At 48.8% G+C, this 24973-nt stretch overlaps 1 protein-coding gene across 6 annotated transcripts in view; it reads right to left on the bottom strand.

The window, feature by feature from the left end:
* Window positions 1-24973, bottom strand: part of CMTM7 (CKLF like MARVEL transmembrane domain containing 7) — a 95819-nt gene that overhangs the window by 18844 nt on the left and 52002 nt on the right. Inside the window, exons 3-5 of one of the 6 annotated variants that reach the window (XM_032268606.1) lie at window positions 21173-21271; window positions 18349-18430; window positions 15094-15692 (exon numbers count right to left, since the gene is read on the bottom strand). In XM_032268606.1, the coding sequence (XP_032124497.1) occupies window positions 15679-15692; window positions 18349-18430; window positions 21173-21271 (195 nt within the window). In that variant the 3' untranslated portion in view covers window positions 15094-15678. Of the gene's footprint in view, window positions 1-15093; window positions 15821-18348; window positions 18431-21172; window positions 21272-24973 lie in introns of those variants that run through there. The other 5 variants (XM_032268597.1, XM_032268614.1, XM_032268637.1 and 2 more) reach the window with 5 other exon arrangements.

Raw genomic sequence — 24973 nt, 5'->3', positions numbered from 1 at the left:
GGCATGCTTAAATTCAGATTAAACTTTTTTTGCAGGTGGTGCTGTATTCTCTGGTAATACCACACTCAATACACACTTAGTGGGTTCAAGTGCTGACCACGTGTTCCCCACTCACTGCAAAGTTTCCCATCAACTTTTTAGCTAAAAGGTTTCATCCATTGATCTGTTACTTTGTTAGCAGTTGCAAAATAGCAACTTTATAATTCTGTCATTCCTGCCACTTTTCCTTGCTAGAATTCCTCAGCACTACATACTGTCAAATTTTTAGCATGCATATTTTATTTTATAAAGATGTGTAAATTAATCAGAACTCCTACTCATCTCCTGAATGATACTAAGAGACCTTAGATGAATGACCATCAGTTCTTCTCATGTACCATATTGTTATTGCCTAGTATTTTAGATTTATCTTAACAACTTCCTCAAATTAACTATTAATGTTGTTTTATGCAGTCATTGCACTTTTAGATTTACCAGCATATTTTAGTCTTTGCATCTTACCTTATTTTTGGTTACTGTTTTCTAACTCTAGTGTTGGGTGTCCTTTCTGCAAGAGTGAAATTTTATTTTGCCCTTACTTTTAAAAATAGCTAACGTGGGCATAGAATTCTAGATTGATAATGTTTTTTTCTCATTACTTCAAAGATACTTTATTCCATTGTCATCTCGCGTCTGGTGTAAAAATGTGTTGTCAGCCTACATTTGTACTAGGTGATCTTTGGTTCTTTTAAGACTGTATCTTTGAATTTGGTATTGAGTTTCACTGGAGATGTCTGTGGATTTATTTTATTTAACTTTCTAGGATGTGTTGTGATTCTTTAATCTGAGGAATGAAATTGAATTTCTGGAAAATTCTCATCTGTTTTCACTTTGAAATTACTTTTCTTTTTTTTTTTTTTTTTTTGAGACGGAGTTTCGCTCTTGTTACCCAGGCTGGAGTGCAATGGCGCGATCTCGGCTCACCGCAACCTCCGCCTCCTGGGTTCAGGCAATTCTCCTGCCTCAGCCTCCTGATTAGCTGGGATTACAGACATGCGCCACCATGCCCAGCTAATTTTTTGTATTTTTAGTAGAGACGGGGTTTCACCATGTTGACCAGGATGGTCTCGATCTCTTGACCTCGTGATCCACCCGCCTCGGCCTCCCAAAGTGCTGGGATTACAGGCGTGAGCCACCGCGCCTGGCAAAATTACTTTTCTTATTTTCTGCAGTTCTAGATTTCTTATGAGATGTATGTGGGACTTTCTCATTTAATCCTCTGTAATATTTAACCTTCCTATAATTTTTTCTACTTTTTTATCTCTTTGTGTTACAGATGTTTGAAGCTGGATGGTAGCCTCAAACGCTAATTTTTTTCTTAAGCTAGTTTTTAACTTACTCATTGAATTTTAATGAATTTGCTATTTGGCAAGTCCATTGAATTTTTGGCTTCATAGACTACATTTTCTTTCAAACTGTTAAGATCTTAAGTTCTTTTGCTGCTAATTCTGTGTGTGTCGGATTTACGGAGTCTTCCTCCTCATATTGGCTCCATTTGTGACTAGGTTTCCAGTGGCTCAGCCCTTTTTATTTGATCCTCAGGTACCTAACCACCTCTGCACTTGGCATAGCCTCTGGATACCTTGTCCAGCCTTCCTTCTCTCATGTGAATTCAGAGTATTTAATACCCAGAAAGACTGTTCCACTAGAAGCAGAACGGGACCTGCTGTTGGTAGTGGACAAACCCATGTCAACACATTGCTTCTTCCCTTCGAATCCTCTTAAGTTAAACCTCAGGTTTATGTGGGCAACAAAGAAACTAGCTCTTACTAAAACCAGCCTCTGTGGGTAGGTGGCATGGATGGAGATCCTGAAGTTTTAAATCACCCCTGGGTCTAGGTATGGTGGCTCACGCCTGTAATCCCAGCACTTTGGGAGGCCAAGGCGGGCAGATCACTTGAGCTCAGAAGTTTGAGACCAGCCTGGGCAATGTGGCGAAACCCCCATCTCTATCGAAAGCACAAAAAACTAGCTGGGCGTGGTGGTGCACACCTGTAGTCCAGCTACCTGGGAGGCTGAAGTGGGAGGATCACTTGAGCCTGGGATGTGGAGGTTGCAGTGAACTGAGATTGTGTCACTGCACTCCAGCCTGGGTGACAGTGGAACACCATCTCAAAAAAAAAAAAAAAAAAATCACCCTTGGCACCTCTTGTACCTGTCACCACAAAAAAAAGATGAATACTGTCACCCCACAACTCAATGGCTTAAGAACTGGTTGATGGATGTACGGTCATGATGTAGGCTGCAGGGCTCTTTTGGTCTTGGAAGGGCTGACTTACATATCTGGGTGCAAGCTCGCTGGTGACGGGAAGCTCACGCTTCTGGGTCAGCTTGTCAGCTAGGGAAGCTGCCCCCGCCACCCGTGTCTGTCATCCCTCCAGCAAGCAAGCCTGGGAATACTCACAGAGGCAAGAGGGACAAGCCCCAAAAGGTAAGTGTTTTAGGGCCGCTTTTTATCACATCACATTTGTTAGCATTCCTAAGCTCAGGGTCAGAGGGAGGATACTACACAGTGAGGGGGCAAAGGGCATGGTAAAGGGAGGGATGGAGAATGGGGCCATTCTTCAACAGGCACTCATTCCTTATATCCCACCCATCTATCTGTCTCCTTGAACTTGTGCCCTCAAAATGAAGAGCATTTGCTCCTGCTATCAATGAGCATCCTCTGATTAAATAATCTTTTTACTGAACAAGGGACTAATACATTGATACAGTGAAATACAGAAATTCTCTACTGATATGGAAAGCCGTCTAGCTTAATACGACATTGTGCCTCGTGGTACAGATAAAAGTAACCCATTGGGGGAAATGAGCAGATTAGAAGTTGAATATGCAGCCTGGGCAACAAGGCAAAACCCTGTTTCTACAAAAAATATTTTAAAATTAGCCAGGCATGGTGGCATGCGCCTGTAGACCCAGCTACTTGGGAGGCCGAGGTGGGAGGATCACCTGAGCCTGGGAGTTCGAGGCTGCAGTGAGCTGAGATCACGCCACTGCACTCCAGCCTGGGTGCCAGTGAGACATTGTCTCAAAATAAAAAAGTTGAGTATGCACAGTTCCCTGAGCTTTCATTGTTTCACGATTTATGCTGGACATAAAGGGACTAAACGCAGAAAGGGACCTGCCCCATGGTGCTCCACGTGTTTATAGGGAAGTTGGAAGGGGCAACAGTAATTATGCAATTCTGCAGGAATGGAAGCTCCCTGGTAGAGTAATAAGTGGCTTTATTCAAAAAGGGGCTCCTCAGAGGTTCAGGGGTTAGACTCAGTATATTAGTTCACTGCACTGATTTGGACCTTTTCAGCCATCTCTCCAATAAGCTACTAAAATGAGGGAGGCAATGAACCTCCATGCCATCCAAATTTGTCTTAACACCTGACCCTTGGGGCTCTACAGCCGGGCTGGGTCAGGGGTGACATATTTAACAACATGAGAACTAGAGGAGTAGTAGAGGGACATTTGGGACTATAATGGAAAAAGAGTGCTTCACTTTCCCTTGGCCTCCGTGCACTTCCTACGGTCAGACATGTTTACACCTGATCCGTTGGGATCTGTTATCCTGTCTTAGGGATGACCCAGGTTGTCATTTTTTCTGGGCCCATGAGTTGCCGCTTTGTTACAAGTACCTAGCAGGCAGGGGAAGGTGGCCATAGAACACCTGAGAGCATCCAGGTTTTAGTCTATCCACAGAGATCTGAACAAAATGAACCATTCATCTGTTTATTCACTGAAGTGAGCTCAGGTAAGCAGAGGGGATTGTCAGCTTGTGCAACTTGTAAATAGATGAAGATGGACCAGCTGTCCTGTAGAAGTCAGCATTGAAGAGTCCTGAATAGTTGGTAAATAATACAGTCTTTGCAGTTAAACATGGCTTCCATCATTGATCACTGGGCATCTCAGTCCTTTGTGGTGGTTCCATGCCAATGGTGGATTTGAGCACAGGTTCATTGGTCCGTAGTAGAGGTGATGGCCGCATATGTTTGATTGACTTTTTCCACTGTAAATGCCTTTCGGTAGATGTGGTTGCTTCATATAACCATATAGATAAACACTGAGTTTGTAATTTAAATAGTTACATGTCCTCAAGGTAGGGGCCACCCAATATATGGTATGTCTTTTCTGGTCCAGTCCTGGTTGGCCCAAAGATCCGCCATACAGATGGGCTGTTAGTGACAGCCCATGCGGTATGTTTAATCTTAGGGCAGTGCTCTCTGTGGCCAGAAGTTCCATCTGGAGTTCAGCCCATTGCACAGAGTGCCCACAGCTGTGGGTCATCAGCCTTGCACCATCGCTGGATGGCTGTAGCATTCCAAAGGCCCTGCTTGCTTAGAGGTGGGTGGGCTCTTTTCTTCAGTGATGCTTTCTTGTCAGGTGGCCTATTTCATAGGTTTCACCTTCATTAAAACAGTTTTGAGCCAGGTGCAGTGGCTCACGCCTGTAATCCCAACACTTTGGGGGGCTGAGGCGGGTAGATCGCCTGAGATTGGAGTTCAAGACCAGGTTGGCCAACATGGTGAAACCCCATCTCTACTAAAAATACAAAAAAATTAGCCAAGCATGGTGATACATGCCTGTAATCCCAGCTACTTGGGAGGCTGAGGCAGGAGAATTGCTTGAACCTGGGAGGTGGAGGTTGCAGTGAGCAGAGATCACGCCACTGCACTCCAGCCTGGGCAACAGAGCGAGACTCCATCTCAAAAACAAACAAAAAAAAAACAGCAGTTTTGGTAAAACAGTAGGAAAGACACTATTTCTGTCCATCACTTGTTTGGCCCACCCAGAAGATGGCTGAAGGCTGAGGGGCTGGGTTTGGCCCTTAACTGGAATATCTATTTTCTTCTCTGGATGGGATGTTCAGGAGCTTGTCCCACCCATTTATGGAATTTAGTTCAGAATTGCAGGATGAGAATGTCAAGTTAAAGACTTTTGATAGGTGAGGCTCAGTAATGCTGGCAGTTGCCTCTCAGCAGCAGGAGGAAATCCTCATGTTCAAAAGCTCAAAGACCTAGAAGAACCGGAGGAGTCTGGTTTGCCAAAGGCTCTAATCAACTGTGCTAGTCCCAGACCCCTGTAGTTCCTGGAGGTCTGAAGGCGATACAGGCTCTAGGTCAAGGCATCTTTTACTGCTGTCTGCGCTGATAAGATTCTGTTGTTCGGGCCCTCATGCAAATGTGGCCACATGTCTGATGACTTGGGGGATGGAAGCTGTAGGAATATTCCTAGGTTTGGGATGTGCTGTCCAGCAGCCAGCTTTGCTGTGGGACCACTTTCTTCTTTTTTGGAGTTGGTGGCTATTACAAAGTTTGTCCTTAATTAATTGTGAAATAGCTATTTGAGCTGTGATACAGCCCCCAAGATGGTCACTTGAAAGGCAGAGCACTTGGATTTTGTCCTTGTTCAGGGCCCACTGGTCTTTCGTCATTGGCGTTGGTGGCATGTAAAGTCCTGAAAGCAGCTTTCTTTGTGCAGACATGATGGAAACACCTGCCCGTACCTCACAGTTCACATTGCGCTGGGTCTGTCCAACCCACCGAGGCCGTATCACTGGGAAATTCAGGGCAATGAAAGTGTACTATGTGCTGTGCTGGTGAAAGCAAACTGACATTCCCCACAGAGGGCTCTAAAATAATGCATTAGCAATACCCTAGGTTGCAAACCAAGTACCAGGTTTATGATGGCAGCAAAAACATTCATTCACTTTTATGATGTCAGCACGATGGAAACAAAAGGTGGCCACACTCCTGTTCAAGCTTTCGTAATCCACAGTAGAGCTCCCAGCATCTATTTGACAGGGATGTTCAGCTTAAAGAAAGCTCTGTAAGGCTGGGCATGGTGGCATGCACCTGTAATCATAGCACTTTGGGAGGCCGAGACAGGCGGATCACGAGGTCAGGTGTTGGAGACCATCCTGGTCAACATGGTGAAACTCCTTCTCTACTAAAAATACACAAATTAGCTGGGTGTGGTGGTGCGCACCTTTAATCCCAGCTACTCAGGAGGCTGAGGCAAAAGAATCGCCTCAACCTGGGAGGCGAAGATTGCAGTGAGCCGAGATTGCGCCACTGCACTCCAGCCTGGCGACAGTCAGGCTTCCGTCTCAAAAAAAAAGCTCTGTATAGCACCTCTGTCAGTATAAAACCTGTGTGAGGCTGGGCACGCACGGTGGCTCACACCTGTAATCCCAGGACTTTGGGAGGCTGAGGTAGGCGGATCACCTGAGGTCAGGAGTTCCAGACCAGCCTGGCCAACATGGTGAAACGTCGTTTCCACTAAAAATACAAAAGATTGGCCGGGTGTGGTGGCGGGTGCCTGTAATCCTAGCTACTTGGGAGGCTGAGGCAGAACAATCGCTTGAACCTGGGAGGGGGAGGTTGCAGTGGGCCGAGATCGCACCATTGCACTCCAGCTTGGGCAACAAGAGTGAAACTCCATCTCAAAACAAAACAAAACAAAAACCTGTGTGAGAAGACTAAATACTTTTTCCTCTCCCAGGAAGAGGCATTGTTTCAAATGTTAATGGTTGGCAAGCTTTGTGAGTGAACACCATCCTTGGCTATGCATCTGACTGCTCCTGATACGAGTCACCAATGAGTGTCACAATAAATGTATCCAGTGAACAGGTTCTTGCAAAAGAGAAGTACAATCCAGGCAAACACACACACACACACACACACACACACACACACACACACCCACCCACCCCCCCTCTCTCCCTCCCTCCCTCCCTCACTAAACCACAACCAGTATGTAGTAAGTTTAGGAGTATTTGGGGCTTCCTCCTGTGTGGGAGTGAATCGGGATGGAACGCATGTCTAATTCTCGTCCCTCTGCTGTCATTTGGCCCAGACTGAATTGTACCAGCTCAGACTTGGATCTTTGCTCCACAGGAGCTGTGACCTCCACTCCAGGTTTTGTATCAGGTCATCGGCTGTTCAGAGCACCCTTAGAGCCCACAGCTAGTCCAGCTCTGCCTGCCTCTTTCATTCCATCCATACCTGGCTTTCAGTCATAACATGTGTTACGCAGGGTTTTTTCTGACATGCAGTGGCCTCATTACTCAGGGTTTGCGTTTTGTAAGAAATCCACCTCTTGAAATGACTTGCTTGAGAAGATTAGTGGCTGAAGACTCGTGTTGTCTCACCCATCCCTCTGGGGCCGTGAGGTCTTTCTCTTTCCAGTCCCCTGGCCAGTCAGCCAAGCCGTTCACCACTCCCTTGAGCCTGTATATTTTCTTCCCAGCAGATGATCAGATGTACTGCCCAGAGCTTTGCCCACAGGGAATGTTTTCCTTCATTACTGTCTTTCAAGGCTACCCCGAAATAAGGCTATCAGTGCAGCCAGCACAGATTTTCAGCTTGTATCCACGTGGCCCACTGAGCCATCATCATCAGGAGCGAGCCAGGGAAGGAGAGTGAGCCAATATGAGGATATTACTGAGTCAGCCACCACTGTGATTGGTTGCTCAGTCCCACAGGACTGTCCTCTGAGAAGCTGTGTAAAATGTGCCTCAGATGGGCTGGTCCCGGGGAGGAGGAGGAAGAATGCATGCCCTGGTTCCTGTGTCACATTGGCCAATATTCCCTCACAGGGATGAATTCCCCTGTGTGGCTGCTGAGCTGGTCCCATGCAGTGTCCAGAGGAAAGCACTGAGGTGACAGTTGAAGCCCATCTATCAGGTTCTGCTGGCATGACATGGTCTCGGCCTTGCAGGGCTGGCACTGCAGTGGTGGCTGAATCAAGGAATACATGAGGCCAGGAGGATGTAACATGTTGCATAATGGTTAAGTGCCGGAAGTCCTGAAAGATTACATACAGTGTGGTATCTCTTCCATTGAATTATAAACTGCCAAGATTATAAGATATGCAGATCCGTGATGAATGGGGGATTTGGGAGGAGAAAGATGCGAGGGTGATGAGATGAAGCATATTGTTACAGTTAAAAGTAGGTTGTCACAATTCTAGCTTCAGTGCTATTAAAAATAGGGAGGGAGGGAGAAAGGAGGCCATACATGGTCCATGATCAGAGTGTAAGAGTGTTATGAACTCATGATGGTTAATCTGTGTACCTAAGGTTCAAATAAAACATGCAAGTGGATGCTTCTAATGTGAACCCCGCCTGGATTTAAGCGAACCTGGCTTTCTAGCTAGAGGCGTGGCTCTCCACGAGGGACGCGGCGGCTGTGCTTTCCGCTGGCCGCGAGGGGGCGCGCGCGGCTAAGAGCGGGCGCGTAGCCCGCGGGCTCTTGCAGCCACCTGCGCGGTGGGTTTTGTTTTCGCTGCAGGAGAGCTGTGTCCAGCTGGGAGGCGTGGCAGCAGGTACATTTGTTGGCCGGGGACACCGGGGGCTCCCTGGGGAGGGCCTCCGCCCAGCGCGCTGCCTCTGGGTTCGGGAGGAAGCATCTGCCAGACCCGCGGGGCCTCGACTTCCGCGAGAACTGCCAAGATCTTGGGGCAGGCGCTTGTGGGCCTTCCCGGGCAGGGTCGCACCCTGGGGCCCTCCGCGGCAGCTAGCACCCCGCAGGTGTGTTTGGCCCGAAGTGTATCTTTGAAAAGTTGTCTGGCAACACTGAAAAATCGGGAAACGTTTAGCTTGAAAATTCAGATGACATTTCTCAGGGTCACTTGGGGCATGTGGCAGCACTTGGCCAGCGGCTGCATGCCCTCCTCCCCCACCCCGCTGATGAGGTTTGTCAGTTTTGGTTAGATCAGTATTCAGCGTGACCATTCTGGCTGTTACCACTATTGAGAACTGAGCCGGCGGCACACTTCATGCTGTGCTAACATGGCCTTTTTTGCACAACTCTACAGGAGTATTAATTATAGTCTCTTTTATGTTTTTTTTTTTTTTTTTTTTTTTTTTTTCTGAGACGGAGTTTCGCTCTTGTTACCCAGGCTGGAGTGCAATGGCGCGATCTCGGCTCACCGCAACCTCCGCCACCTGGGTTCAGGCAATTATCCTGCCTCAGCCTCCCGAGTAGCTGGGATTACAGGCACGCGCCACCATGCCCGGCTAATTTTTTGTATTTTTAGTAGAGACGGGGTTTCACCAGGTTGACCGGGATGGTCTTGATCTCTTGACCTCGTGATCCACCCGCCTCGGCCTCCCAAAGTGCTGGGATTACAGGCGTGAGCCACTGCGCCCAGCCTATGTTGTTTTTTTATGTACATAGAATATGGCAGTAAAACCCCAGCAATCCACCGGTTGTCTCCCTGGCCCTCCTCCAACCTGGGCCCTTTCCATCCACCTGGTGCTCAGCGGCCCCTAGCATCTCCCTTTATCTCAGTGCTTTCCACATGTTTTAAAAAAGCAGAGACATCCCCCTTTTCAATCTAAATTATACACGAAACTCCATTATATAAAATGGGAAATGTGGTATATCAATGACTAATTTTCATATGTAACATTGACTTACAAAGTCATTGCATAAGAACAGTGGGATTACTTTGGAAAGCCCAGAATTTGGATAAGTAAGGACATAACTGCGGGTGCCGCTCCACGATGGACTTCGTTCCGCAGCTGCGTCTGGGGGCGGAGAAGCCCAGGCTCGCCGGGAGAGGCCGTGGCAGAGTTTTTAGCCTTCCGCTGGCTGCGGCTGCACAAGGTGACTTACCCTGTGCAGGGGGCGCAGAGGCCCAGGGGCTCCCAGTGTCCCTGTTTGCTGTTGAAGGCTAGAGAGTGTTTTAAGTGTTTGCACATATTTTACCCATAAAATCGGGTATCTGTGAGTCTGAAGCACCTCAGAGTTCACAGGATACAGTTCAGAAGCTGCCACAAAGGAGGGAAGTGGTGGTTGCTGAGGAGGGGCCCGAATACCTGCTGCGTTTCCATGGCAACAGAAGTTTGCTCTTCTTGCCAGGGAGCAGGCCTGCAGGTGGGTGGCCCAGAGAATGGGCAGCTCTGGGTCTGTCTTCCCCAACCTGGGGCCTCTTCTGGAGGCCTGGCTGGAGGCCAGGCTGAGCTCAGCACAGGGCTGGGGCAGAGGGGGCCCCCTCAGGAACACACCTGTTCCCCCTCTGGGCCTGTCTGCAGACACCCAGCTCTGGCCCTGCCCTGCCATCCCAGCAGCCCCCAGTCGGGTGGTCCCAGGCCACGCCCAGAAGACAGCCAGACCTGGGCTCACAGCCAGCTCCATCACTAACCTCCCTTCCATTTGGCTTTCTCCCTGGGTATCCCCACTGCACTGTCCTCAAAGATAGGGGGTTCTGTCGCCACAGGCCCCCCATTACAGAAAACCCCACAGATGCCGTGGTCGTCCAGAGCCTTGCTGAGCTACAGCTTTCTGCCACTCTTGTGGGTGGTGAGAAAACCTGGCAGAGGCGTGCTGGAGGGACGGCACCCCCTCGGCCTTCTTCCCTCCCTCCCCAAGAGCAAGGCCAGGTGGAGGGAGACTCTGCCAGGGAACTGGCTGCTTGTGGTGGGGGATGTGGGCAGACCATCGTCCGCCTTATCTCCCAGTGCCCCTTGTGGTGACAGGTGCCGACACCCTTTCCTGGGGCCTCAGGCTGCCATGATGCCTCCCCAGCTCCCTGCCCCTCCCCCATGGGCCCACCCTTCTCTCAGGTCTTTGCTTGGACCTGCCTGGCCGTGACTGCTCTGGGAGCAGGCGTGGTGGGTTTGGGTTCCACAAGGTCCCCGGGTTGAACAGCTGCCAGAGAGCCTGGATTAGAGAAGACAAATGTGTTCCCAGCTGTGTTCCCAGGGCCCACCCATAATGCTTAGCTGTTAGAACATGGGGTGGCCGCTTTTGGGCTGTGGATTTCTGTTTTGGGTTGGAGTAAGTTTTGCTCTTTCAGCTACTGAGGTGCCTACACAAAATCCTGGATTGCTTTTTTTTTTTGACAGTCTTGCTCTGTCACCCAGGCTGGAGTACGGTGGCATGATCTCAGCTCACTGCAAACTCCACCTCCCAGGTTCAAGCAATTCTTGTGCCTCAGCCTCCCAAGTAGCTGGGACAACAGGTGCCCGCCACCATGCCCAGCTAATTTTTGTATTTTTAGTAGAGATGGGGTTTCACCATGTTGGCCAGGCTGGTCTTGAATTCCTGACCTCAGGTGATCTGTTCGCCTCAGTCTCCCAGAGTGCTGGGATTACAGGCGTGAGCCACTGAACCTGGTCCTGAATGGCTTTTCAAAAAAATATGGTAAAAAGAAAAATAAAATTTACCATTGTAAATAGAATTTCCACCTCTGGAGTGTAGAGTTCAGCAGCATTAAGTGCATTCGTTCACTGGCGTGCAGCCCTCGGGACCACCGCTCTCCAGCACTCACCTTCCCAATCCGAAACTGTACCCATTAAATCATAACTCCCCATGCCCCCTCCCCCGGCCCCTGGCAACCAGCCTTCTAGTTTTTGTCTCCGTGATTTTGGCCACCCTGGGTATCTCCTGTCAGTGGAATCAGGCAGTATGCGTCTGTCCACGTCTGGCTTCCTTCACTTGGCATCATGTCCTCAGGTTTCCTCTGTGTCACAGCACGTGTCAGAACTTCCTTCTTTAAGGCTGTCTGTATTGCTTTTGACTACTGCTTTATGTCTTATACAAACAGTACAAAATACGGAAATCCCGAGATCAGTGTCTTCTTAAACTCTACTCTTCTTACCTCCAGCGGGGCACAGAAACTCAGGGGTCCCCAGGCAGCATCAAGCGGCCCCTCCATTTCCGCAGCTGCTCCTCCCTGGGGCAGCAGGAGTACAGTCACCCTCCTTCCACAGAGCGCCCTCTTCCTAGTTCACGAAACTCTGCCACATCTGGCCTCAGTGGGAGGGGAGTGGAGCCCGTTAGGTTCTCACCTGTCCCCTGGGGCTGCGGTGTGGTTGTGCGTGCCTCGCCCCAGGCCCCAGAGCTCTGGCCAGCCCTCCTTGCAGGCCCCCAGGATCCAGGGACTATGCTGCTCCCACACATTCTGCTCTGGGTCCCCACAGTCCCCAGAGGGGCAAGGGGCTCTGAGGGCTGAAGCCAGAACATGGGAAGGGTCAGGAATTTGAAAATGCCAAGACAGGAGGGAATGGAGGTACTTTATATGTATATACACACTTACATACACACATACATACACACATATATATACACACACATACACACCGCCCCCCCACACATACACACACACGTTATTGCGTTTTAGGTTTGGGGGTACATGTGAAGAACATGCAAGATTGTTGCATAGGTACATACATGGCAATGTGGTTTGCTGCCTTTTTTTTTTTTTTTAATCAACTTTTAAGTTCCAGGGTACGTGTGTAGGATGTACATAGGTAAACGTGTGTTACACAGGTAAATGTATGCCATGGTGGTTTGCTGCACAGATCAACCCATCACCTAGGTATTAAGCCCAACACTCATTAGCTACTTTTTTTTTTTTTTTTTTGACATGGAGTTTAACTCTTGCTGCCCAGGCTGGAATGCAATGACGGCGCAATCTTGGCTCACTGCAATCTCTGCCTCCCGAGTTCAAGTGATTCTTCTTCCTCTGCCTCCCAAGTAGCTGGGATTACAGGCATATGCCACCATGCCCGGCTAACTTTTTTGTATTTAGTAGAGATGGGGTTTCACCATGTTTCTCAGGCTGGTCTGGAACTCCTGACCTCAGGTGATCCACCCGCTTCAGCCTTGCAAAGCGCTGGGATTACAGGCATGAACCACGGTGCCCGGCTCATTAGCTACTTCTTAAAAGGAGTCTTTCCTCCAGTGCAGCTGTGGGTCCAGCAAGAAGTAGGGTTTACTTCAGACACCCACCAACTGACACCATTTCCCATCTCCTTCCTCCTTTGGTGAAATCAGCCTCAGAGTTGCACCCACCCCAGAGCACCTTTGATTCCAGCGCCTCAGGCATGTTGCGGTGCACACACACCACTGGGGCTCGGTTACAGTGCAGACGATTCTATTTCAGTTGGTCTCTGTGGGGCCTGGGATCCTGCACTTCTAACCAGCTGCCAGGTGACATCCAGCTTGTGGGCAAGGCTTAGGAATGCCTGGCTCCTGTTTCAGACCTTGTGCATGTCAGTTTCTTGGAGGAAGGCTGGCTACTCCCCAGGGCGTGCTGCACAGTGATGAGTTAATGGCTGGGTTTAGAGACTGGTCTTCCCTGGGGCAGCTGAGTGGCACTGTCCTCCTGGCTTATTCACTCCCTAGGGTTGAAGCTGTGCCCAGAGGCAGTGAGTCACCAGAGGGTCTCCTTCTCCCTGCTGTCAACGGCATCTTCAACTGCCAATGGAGAGCCGCTCTGTGCAGAGGGCGCCAAGATGAGGGCCCAGCGGTGCTGGCCCTGCTTCCAAAAAGTCCCCAAGTGGCGGGGGTGCCACCAGGGCTAAAAGAGCTAGAGGAGCAGAGGATCTGAAGGTCATTGTCATACTTCAGAAGTGAAAAGCCAGTGTCCCCTTCGCCAGGTTACGGGAGGTTAGTGGGCCTCTGGCAGGAAGGACCCCCATGACTCAGCTCAGAGCAGGCTGCTGGGGGTGTGTTCCCCCACCCAGTTCCCACGGGCGTCTCATCATGCCCTCTGTCCACCAAGGGCCCCAGCGCCCAGCTGAAAACTGCCCTCAGCTTCCAATCTTGACTTTAACAAAATTCAGGGTCCAGGAAACTAAAAGTAAATTATGTTTTCCGGCCCCCTGGCGCCCGGGTGAGTCAATCACTTTCTCAGCATTCACCTGCTTTCCTGTCATTCTGGTACCTCTGGGGATGAAGACTAGAAAGACAGCGATGACATAAGCACGCTGCTATGTTGGTGAATTCCGGGAAGGTCACAGACAGGCAGGATGGGCTCATTCTGGGGGAAGGAAGGTTCAGCGGGATGGCCCCATGCCACGTCGGGGGCTAGGCAGTGGCAGAGCTGGGCTCAGCCCTACATCTGCTGCTCCCAATCTGACTTTAGCTCTTTGCTTAAACATTTACTCCCGGGTGCTGAGGATGTGGCCACTTAGAAGGAACGGTTTTACCAGGCAGTTTTTCGGGAGGCCACAGAAACCCCGGTTTCTAAAAAGGTCCTTTGGCCTCAAACAGCCACCCCTCATCCAAGCCGCTGGCGGCATGGTCCGCTGCTCGCGGTCTGCGGGGGCCTCGCCTGGCTCTGCGTTTTGCTTTCCGTCCTCACTGAGCAGACTGGCTCCTGCGACTACCCCTCCGACTGTCCCCCACCTTTGCCCTCTTAGGGGGAGGCGCGAATGGTCAAACCCGGATCCTGCTTGCTTGGCAAGGTCCGCATTGTCAGTCCGCAGGCAGGCGGCTCCCAGACACACTGCCTCACCTGGACTGCGCCCCCCTCAGCCAGGCTGCTCCATCCCATTCCCCCCGAGGAATCGACCAGGCCAGTGTTAGCTCAGCCACGTTTCCGTTGCGGCCCAGCTGGTACCCAGGATCCCCTCCCATCGGCAGCACTGGGGTTCAGATACACCACGGGTGCTGCTTCCTTAGATCATCCCAGACAGAGCCACTTGCCCCGAGCTGGCCAGCAGCCGCAAGCTCAAAGCCCACGGGGGTGCCTCCATTCCCAGCAACACTCAGCAGAGGCATGGACAGGGCCAGCAGTCAGGCAGACCTACATCCTGAGCCCGGCTCCCCACGGGCTTTCCCTGTGCATTGGGATGGGAACCCCGATTTCATTTCTAAAAATGTGGTCCTATAACTGCCCTCTTGGAGTCACTCTAATTGCTGTTACATGCGGTCGTGAATGCAGGTCCTTGCACACGGGGGTGCCCAAACGCTGTTCTGTTCCTCCTTCTTCTAGCCAACTGAGCAGCTCAGGACCAGGGAAGCAGCACATTTAGGACAACATAATCAATCATCATAGTAAACACAACCCTCAGCTTCCTCTAAAGCTCGTTCCAAAATGAGAAGATTGGTGTAGCAGGAGGAGGATGTGACTATAATGAGAACCTGCACATGTTTACCTAAAACTCAGCCCTGCTGTACTGTCCCCCAAGATGGAGAGAAAACCTGAAGTCCAGCAGTTCAGCAAGGGCACGCACAGCACGGGTGGAGGGCCAGGGCCAGACAAGCTCCAGTGGAAACTGCTCAGGCCAGGTTTTGCAGTCTTCTCGTTCAATAAGAAATCCCTGTGCAACTGGCCAAGTCAATATTTTATTAAAAAACACACAAACACATGCACAATGGTAACAGAGGCAGAGACGGAGAGGAGACATGAGGTCTCCTTGGGCACAGGCTGACCACATAGTGTTTCTACAGGCACGCCTTGCTTCAGGAAAGTGGGTATCTCTAAGACCCACTGACAACCAGATAAATTAGGAGGGGGCTTTGTTTCTTAAGGCTTCACTCCCCTGAGAAGTGAGAATTAGAAGGGATTTGGGCAGGAGTATTCACAAACCCCTCCAGCTGTGCTAAGTGGGGGGTGTCAGTACCTGAGGTGGTTCTAGAAGCAGGAAGGCCGAAAACAGAATTCCCTGGAGGCTGCTTTCCTTTCCCAGAAGGGAGGGATGTTCCCCCAGAAGGTGGCAGAAAGGGTTTCCTGCCCACTCAGGCGCTCAGGGAGCTGGCTTCCTGGGAAAGCAGGAAGAGGGTGCAGGCCTTTCCTGGTGCCCACCAGCCTGGCAGGACTTTGGCACAGGAACACAGGTCCAGAGGCCTCGCCTGGGGCACATGTCCTCTCTCTGCAAAGCTCCTGAGGGCCCGAGGGGCCGTGGCCTCATCAGACAGCTGCATCTTGGGAAGGAAATGGCAGTCAGGACAGTTTGCCACGGGCGGGGCCACCCACAAGCCACACTCTGCAGGCTTGACTCCAACTTCTGCTCGGGGGAGGACTTGTGTCTTCTACCCAGTGCCAACTGTCACTGAGATTATTCTTTTTTTTGGCGGAGGGGGGTGCACGGGGACGCGGGGGGACGCGAGGGGACGGAGTCTCGCTCTGTCGCCCAGGCTGGAGTACAGTGGCGTGATTTTGGCTCACTGCAATCTCCACCTCCAGGGTTCAGGCAATTCTTCTGCCTCAGGCCCTGGAGCAGCTGGGATTACAGGCACACACCACCACACCTGGATAATTTTTGTATTTTTAGTAGAGACAGGATTTCACCATGTTGGCCAGGCTGGTCTTGAACTCCTGACCTCGTGATCCACCTCAGCCTCCCAAAGTGCTGGGATTACAGGCATGAGCCACCACATCTGGCAGATTATTCTATTTTTAAAAAATACATTGCTAATAAAGACAAAAACTTCAATAGTGCAGAGGAGACTCCCATTCCACTCCCCCACCTCAGTCTTACTCCTCGGCAGTAACCCCCTTAAACCCTTTAGCTGTTTCTTTTGGTGATTCTTCCATAATTTAAAAAACCGATTTATGCCAGTATTTATAGATTTATCCTGTTAGACATCACCTATTAACTTTTTCCCCATATATTCTCTACTTAAAAAAAAAATCATTCTTTTTTTTTCTTAAACAGCTTTACTGGGATATTTTAATAATTAACATATCATACAATTCTCCCATGTAAAGTGTTTCTCGGTATAGTCACAGGACCGTACAACACCAATTTTAGAACCTTTTCATTACCTCAAAATGAAACCTTATCCTCATTAGCAGTCACTCCTGAGTCCTCCCCCCCCAGCCCCAGCCTGCCACGGATCTACTTTCTGTCTCTATGAATCTGCCTGTTCTAGACAATTCTTATGAGTGGAATCCTGCGCCACATGGGCTTAGTGTAGGATTCCATGAGTAAGGCCCTCAAATAGGAGGCAAGTTAAATAACTGCACGGTCACGCCATGGCTTAGTGCTGCGACCCACGCAGCCACTGAGAATTCCTGATGATGCTGGGAAAATGGGAGCTAGGTGGCTAAGCAGGAGGAAAGAACAGGTGATGAAACAGCATAACAAAAGAACAGGTGGTGAAGCAGCACAACAAGTTTGATCCTTTTAAGAAAAGCAACAGATATGAAAAAAGAGAAAATACTGGAAGGATAGACACTCAGTGCTACCTCTGGGTAGTGTGGTGACAGATGGCTTTTTCTTAATTTTTTTTAGAGACAGAGCCTCACTGTGTTGCTCAGGTTGGTCTTGAACTCCTGGCCTCAAGTGATCCTCTTGTCTCAGCCACCCGGGTAGCTGGAACTGTAGAGGTACACACCGCTGTCCCTGGCTCATATGGTTTCTACTAAAATTATTTTTTGTTATCTGTATTTTCTAAAAATCTACATTTTATCTGTGTCATTAGGAAACTTAAGAAAAAGTAGGCTGGCTGGGCACGGTGATTCATGTCCATAATCTCAGCACTTTGAGAGGCTGAGGTGGAAGGACTGCTTGAGCCCAGGAATTCTAGACCAGCCTGGGCAACACAGTGAGACTCCATCTCGTAAAAAAAAAAATAATAATTGAAATTAGGCATGGTGGTGCATGCCTATAGTCCCAGGTACTCAGGAGGCTGAGGCTGGAGGATCACTTGAGCCTGGAAGGTGGAAGCTGCAATGAGCTGTGATCGTACCACTATACCAGCCTGGACAGCAGGGCAAAACCCAATCTCAAAAAAAAAAAAAAAAAAGTAAAGAAAGAGAGCGGGCTGGGCACAGCGGCTCGCACCTGTAATCCCAGAACTTTGGGAAGCCGAGGTGGGTGGATCATGAGGTCAGGAGTTCAAGGCCAGCCTGGCTAACATGGTGAAACCCTGTCTCTACTAAAAATACAAAAAATTAGCTGGGCGTGGTGGCAGGCACCTGTAATCCCAGCTACTTGGGAGGCTGAGGCAGAGAACTGTTTGAACCCAGGAGGTGGAGGCTGCAGTGAGCCGAGATTGTGCCTCTGCACTCCAGCCTGGGCAACAGAGCGAGACTCTATCAAAAAAAAAGACGCTGGGCGCAGTGGCTCTTGCCTGTAATCCCAGCACTTTGGGAGGCCCAGGTGGGTGGATCACCTGAGGTCAGGAGTTCAAGACCAGCCTCTACTAAATACAAAAAATTATCTGGGCGTGGTGGTGCACGCCTGTAGTCCCAGCTAAGTGGGAGGCTGAGGCAGGGGAATCACTTGACCTGGGAGGCAGAGATTGCAGTGAGCCAAGATCATGCCACTGCACTGCATCCTGGGCGACAGAGCGAGACTCTGTCTCAAAAAAAAAACAAGCAAGCAAGCAAGAGAAAAAAAGTTTGGCCACCTGAGGCTGAAGTGCTAGGGCATCCTTGGACATGTGAGATGGGAATGTGAGCAGAGGTTCTGCGGTGACATCTCCCCTTTGCCACCCCCTGAGCTCTAATGCGACTTCTAAAGTCCCCTTGGGACACCCTTCTCAACAGCAGGGTTCGTCCCTACGGTTGAAGTCAAGAACAAGCCGCCCCCCTGTTCCTGAGAGCCTCTGTGCACAGATGACCAGAACTCACCTGTGGACTGGGTTACACAGGAGACCTTGTAGGACAGCCACATGCTTGCCATGCAGAGAAAGGTGGCCACAAAACCAAAGATCTGCAGTGGAGAGAGGGGAGAGGACGTTCACGGCCATAGGGCCAATTCCTTGGGCAATCCTGCCTGCTTCTCATGTCTGTGCTTGTTCCCTTTACGTCCCTGGCCAGAAAGGAGCTTGGAGAGTCATCTAACCCAACCACCTTGTCCTTGATCGGGAACAGAGAGGAAGCCCAGAGAGGCCCAGCCACTGGCCCCGGTCCCCCAGGTTGGGCCAGGTCAGGGCTGGCAGCCAGGCCTCTCGGTCTTCACTCCTGGCAGCTCCAGGGCCCGGTTTGGGTTTACGTTTACAAGCGAGCTGGGGCTAAGCCAATGGACTTTGATTATCCTGGACAAGTAGAAAAGAAAAGGGTGAAATTTTAATTTGGGTTTAGAAAATCCGAACGTTTCCATGGTTCGTGGTGTGGTGGTGGTGTTTGCATTTCATTTGCGATGGCTTTCTGTTCTGTTCTGGCTTGATAGCCGTGTAAGAGCCAGAAGCCGAGGCCTTTACATCTAGGTTTATGTTTGTACATATTAAACAATATGAGACTAAACGAAGTCAAGGCAGCACCCTTTCCCTTTCTCAGTGTCGATCTGGCGCTCAAGCGTGAAGAAGGCTGACCTAGCCCAGCCCCCTCACTTGTAGATGAGGATTCAGGTGCGAGGAGAGGAAGAATGCCCCATGAAGTGGTCGAGGGGAGGCAGGTAGCTTCTGGAATCTCTGGGCTTTGAAGCCTGCAGGCATTTGCCTTACTTGTGAATAACACTGGCAGCTGCATGGTGAAAACTTACTGACCACTTAGAACAGAGCCGTGTGTTGATTCCTTTAACCCTCACAGCTCTGCTGGCTGGGTGCTAGGATTACCCACCCCTGCTCCTCCATTTCACGGCTAAAGAAATAGAGGTACAGGAAGGCAACTCTTTTGCCAAAGGCCACAGAGCCAGCAAGGGCCAGCTATGGGATGGGAGCCCAGGGAGCCTGGCTCCAGAGTCCATGCTTTGCCGTGCAGGTGCCTAGGTGTCCTCAGACCCACACAGCAGCGTCTGGCTCCCTACACCGCCACGGTGTCCGGTGAGAATGACGCAGGGGCAGCCAGCTAAGGGTAGGATTTTCAACAAGGTTTGGTTTTCTTTTCAAGCCCAGCTGCTGCTTTACATAAACAGCTGCCCCCACCAGCGCACACCCACTGCTTCCCCGGGTTCCTTTCCCTGGGCTCCTTTTGTACCAATTGTCTGCAGCACATAATTAGCCCATTAGGGCCTGTCCCGGCCTCTCATTGTCTGTTCTGCACAATTAGCACTTTATATACCATCCCGGCCCCCAACCGTCTGCGCTGCATAATTGAACACTTTATTATATCGCTACAGAATGCTATTCTAGACTACAGTGCCTTGTTTGCTAATTGTTTCATGTGTCTTGTCTCCTAAGCTAGATGACCACTTTCTTATCAGCACAGGCCATATTTTAAAAATTTCTTCTAACTTCCCCACAGCTCAGGTTTGGTCCCAGACACACAGACAGCATAGGATGAATGTTAGCTTATAGAGGTTCCAGGGCTGAGCGGATTCCCAAACACAGTGGGAATGTCCCCATGTGGGCCCGAAAACACAGTGGGCACAGGCCTCTTCCACCAGCCTGCTCTGTACTGGGCAGGCGTTAGCTGCAGGGGCAACCATCCCTCTCCTCAGCGATGGCAGAGAAAGGGGCAGAGGGGTCGGAGGGCGGGCTGTGGAAGGGCCACTCTCTATAGTGACCTTCTGCCCCCATGCTGACCTTCAGAGGAGAAACTCCATCCTGCAGTGGAATTCCAGGAGCCAACCCACTCCCAGGCCAAAGTCTGGAAGATTTTGGTAATATGTGTAAATGAAGTACCGTGAGTATCACATACAGAGAGAGCTTTCCTTTTCTCTTTTTCTTTTTTTAAGACATGGGGTCTCATTACATCACCCAGGCCAGGCTGAAACCTCTGGGCAGATGCACTCCTCCCGAGCGCCTGGGGCTACAGGTGCATGCTACCACATCTGGCTCAAGAGAGCTTTTCTTAAAACTCATTTTTAAAATCTCGTCTGCTCATCAGTGAAGCAAATCAGTATTGGCCCACAGGCCACTGAACTATAAACAGTTAGCTAAATCAGCAATCAGATGACAGGAATCTATGAATCTTTAAAAAACAGTACATATGACTGTATGTATATAAACATAGATATGTATGTATATATCTCACAGCACTGCATTTTTGTATATTTCCATCTACTTCTATTTATGGCCAGCAAATGGATCAATTTTTGCCTGAAAGATACAGGAGGATTATTTCCTGGCCTGAATCCTGTTAAAAATCAGGAATGGCAAAGCCCAGACTCATGGCAGGTATCTCTAATTGATCACAGTGCATTCCCCTCTGGGCCCAAAAGAGGCCACAGAATCTGTCTCTGCACAGGGCAGAGGCAGCCAGCGAACAAATGATCAGAGTGAGTGTGTGAATTAAAACCCTCCTGGTCCCCTGATTGCAGTAGTGGCTATAAAAGAGACAGGCCAGGCTGCTGGGGCTCGGGATTTGCTGGCAGCCCTGACAATCCACCTTCTGGGACTGTGAGCCTCCGCTCACCGCTCTTTGGAGAGAGCTGATGGCTGGATGAAGGTAGGTGTTGACAATTCTGTGAAAGGAATGCTCCGGAAACCAACCCCTTTCCTTCCCCCATCAGGAAGAAAACGAGCATTTTAAATATGAATTCATTCCTAAAGGCTCCCCAAAACGTCCTCACCGCTCCGGCTACCAGTCCGCTCTGGTTGTAACTCTTGGAAGCTGCCACGATGGAAGCGATGAGGAGGAGCAGGGTACCGATTAAATAGTGCAGAAGTTCCTGGGGGCAGAAACAAAGCAAAGAAGTGGGTAGGGTGGTCCGTTCCTGGTTTGGGAAAAGATGAAAAGAAAGGGAGAGAGTGACGCGTCCTCTTCTCCCTCGCAACACGCAGATGGGATGAGAGTGCAACTCGCAGGCAGCCAGCGTGGGGCTGACCAGGAAGAGGCCGAGCAAGACAGAAGTGATGCTGGGCAGGCAGGAAGGGAAGAGGAGAGCGAAAGGAAGCTTCTCGTGTGGGCAGGGATAGCCACTAAGGACGCCTCCACTCCTGAGAGCAATCTGCGGACAGGGCCTGACCTCTGGCTCAAGCTACAAACAGCAGATGAGCGTCCTGCAACTTCCAGGCTGGAGAGTTAAACAAAGCCCCAGCTCTGAGAAGCAAAGTGCCTTAAAGAGATGTGTGCCCTTCTCTTCTGCTTCAGAAACGTTCTGGGCTAACAATGGGCTGGTCTTGTGTGGTTGACCGGAGCATCTGCCCGCTCTGTGAACGGCCCCGAGTGTGGACTTCAGAGGCATCCGCTCCCCCCGCCCATCAGACTCAGACTCTAGATTGAGGTCAGTGCACTTGTGTGAAGAGCCCGTGGACGTGTGGTGCCGCGGCTTCTCACTCCTGAGCCTTCCTGCCTTCTTTTGTTCTTGTTGTTCCCTCTTCTCTCATCTCCAGAAGAGTACCCTCTGGCCAAGCTCTGCCAGTGAATCCACTGGCAGGACTGGCTTCACCTTTGCTTCTCGCCTTGGCGCGTGGGTCCTGCATTTCCACCCATTCACTCATCGTGATGAACCGGCATCCTTGCACACCCTAGATGAGACTGGGCTTTCCAGTGGCGAGGGAAAGCTTCCATGTCACCCTTCCTCTTCCCCATTAAACGCCAGATCAGAGAAGAACTGAGGCTGGGTCCCTTCCAGTGCTTACTCTGAATCCAGAGGGCATCCGTTGTCAGTTGTCTTCAATGAGAATTTAGAAATCATTCCTTCATGAAGTTCTGTCCCTTGGGGCAGGCAGTAATTACATTCTGGAAAAGCATTCCAATTTAAACCTGTGGCTCCTCTCAAAGCTATGCAAAGTCAAAGACCCTGGTCTCTCCCTTAGTGACTAGAAAGGAATATCACAAGATAGATCACAGAGATTTTAACTAAAGGGCAGATGAGGAACTGCAATTTCCCCACCTCCAAGATTCTCACCAATTAAGAAAGAAGAGGAGAGGAGGATGACATGGGACAGAGAAAACCAACTTGAGAGAATCCTAACTGCAAGTATCTAAATACTTTCTCAGCCAAAAATGTGTGGCTGAGTCTGTCCTTCCAGCTTTCATTCCCCACCGAGCCCACTTTTGGGTTTGTCCCTGAGCTTTTGTTCTCTCCTTTGCTTGTTCAGTATCAGCATCAGGGAAGCCCAAAGGAATCTGTTCTCAAAAGAAGCAGAAAAAAAATGCCATAACTTTGAAAGGGGCCTTAGAACTTAGAAACAAAAGAAATTTCTCTCAAAATAACAGTGGGTAATAATGTTAAATGTGAACAATTAATCAAGATGCAGAGGTGGTCAGATCGGATTAAAAAACAAGCAAAACAAGAAATAACTACAGTATGTTCTGTCTATGGGAGAGAGACTTTATATTCAAAGCCAAGGATATGGCATGCAAACAGCAAGCAAAAGAAAGCCAGGGTGTCTATACCTAGTATCAGACAAAATAGACTCAGACACAAAAGAAGTTACTAGAAATAAAGGTGGGTATTTTCTAATAATGAAAACCTGAATCCATAAGGAAGATACAACAATCATAAACATACATGCACCTAATAAAAGAGCCAAAATACATGAAGAAACAAATGATGAAATGAAGGAGGAAAAACAGACAATTCAAAAATAATAGTTGGAGAATTCAATATCCATACTTTCATCAATGTATAGAACAACCAGGTAGAAGGTCAACAAGGAAATAGAAGATTCAAACAACACCATAAAATGACCAGACCTAAAAATCCTCTATAAAAACTCTATTCAACAAAAGTATAATATACAAATATACAATGTATAAAAGTACATTCTTCTCAAATGTACATAGAACACTGTCCAGGTTAGACCAGATATTTGACCACAAAACAAACTTCAATAAAGGTAGAAGGACTACAAAATATGTTTCCTGAACATAATGGAATCAAATTAGAAATCAAGAGCAGAGAAAAATTAGGGAAATACACAACTATGTAGAGATTAAACAACTTATTCCCAAATAATGAATGGCTCAAAAAAATCACAAGAGAAATTAGAAAATATCTGGAGATAAATGAAAATAAAGACACAATATACCAAAATTACGGAATACTAGTACAACAGTTCTCAGGGGCAGATTAAAGGTCAATATTAAAGGAGAAGGAAGTCTCAAATTCATAACCTAAACATCATCTCAGTCTGTTTGCATTGTTATAAAGGAATATCCAGGGCTGGATAATAAATAAAGAGTTGTATTTGGCTCTTGGTTCTGCAGGCTGCACAAGAAGTATGGCATCGGTACCTGGTTCTGGTGAGAGCTTCAGGAAGCTTCTACTCCCTGAAGCAAAGGTGAAGGTGAGCAGGTATCACATGGCAAGAGGAAGGAAGCAAGAAAGAGAAGGGAGGAAGGCGCCAGGCTCTCTCTAACCATCACTTCTCACAGGAACTAACAGCAAGAACTCACTTACTACCACTAGAATGGCACCAAGTCATTCATAAGGGATTTGCCCCCATGATCCAAACACCTCCCACTAGGCCCCACCTCCAACACTGGGAGTCACATTTTAACATGAGATTTGGAGGGGACAGTTATCCAAACTATATTACACATTAAGATACTAGGAAAAGAAAATCAAACTAAACCTAAGGCAAGCAGAAGAAAGAAAATAATAAAGATAAAAGCAAAATTTATTAAGATAATAGAAAAACAATAAAAAACAAAATCAACGAAACCAAAAACTGGTTCTTGAAAAGATCAACAAGATTGACAAATCCTTAGCTAGACTGATCAAAGAGAAGGGGGCGGGGAGAGAAAGATGCAAATGAAAGAGGAAACACTACTGCACTTACAGAAATAAAAAGGATATAAGAAATACAATAAACAATTGCATGCCAATAAATTCAATGACTTAGATGAAATGGACAAATTCCTAGACATATATACTACTGAAATTGATTCCAGAATAAATGACACAATCAATCTGAAAAGATTGCAAAATTGAGTTTGAATTAACAATAAAAAAAAAAATTACCCACAAAAAGAGCCCAGACTCAGATGGTGTCACTGCTGAATGCTACCAAACATTTAAGGAATAATTAATACCAATTCTGCACAAACTCTTTTAATAGATAGGAGGGAATATTTCCTAAATTATTCTGTGAGGTCAGTATTACCTTGATACTGGAACCAGATGAACATTAGAAAAAAAGAAAACTACAGACCCATATCTCTTTTAAATATAGATGCAAAAACTCTTCAACAAAATATTAGCAAACTGAATCCACCAGCATATGAAATGGGTTATACAGTATGGCCAAATGGAATTCACCTCACAAATGCAAGATTGGTTCAACATATACAAACTAATCAGGCCAGGTGTGGGGGCTCATGCCTATAATCCCCATATTTTGGGAGGCCGAGGAAGGAGGATCACTTGAGCCCAGGAGTTCAAGATCAGCCTGGACAACATTGGGAGACCTCATCTCTGCCC

Source organism: Sapajus apella, unplaced genomic scaffold (genome assembly GCF_009761245.1).
Source record: "Sapajus apella isolate SASKATOON/1434 unplaced genomic scaffold, GSC_monkey_1.0 scaffold4, whole genome shotgun sequence".
NCBI classification, from domain to species: Eukaryota; Metazoa; Chordata; class Mammalia; order Primates; family Cebidae; genus Sapajus; species Sapajus apella.
The sequence above is the reverse complement of the archived record's forward strand: the minus strand, read 5'-3'. Positions and strand labels throughout refer to the sequence as shown.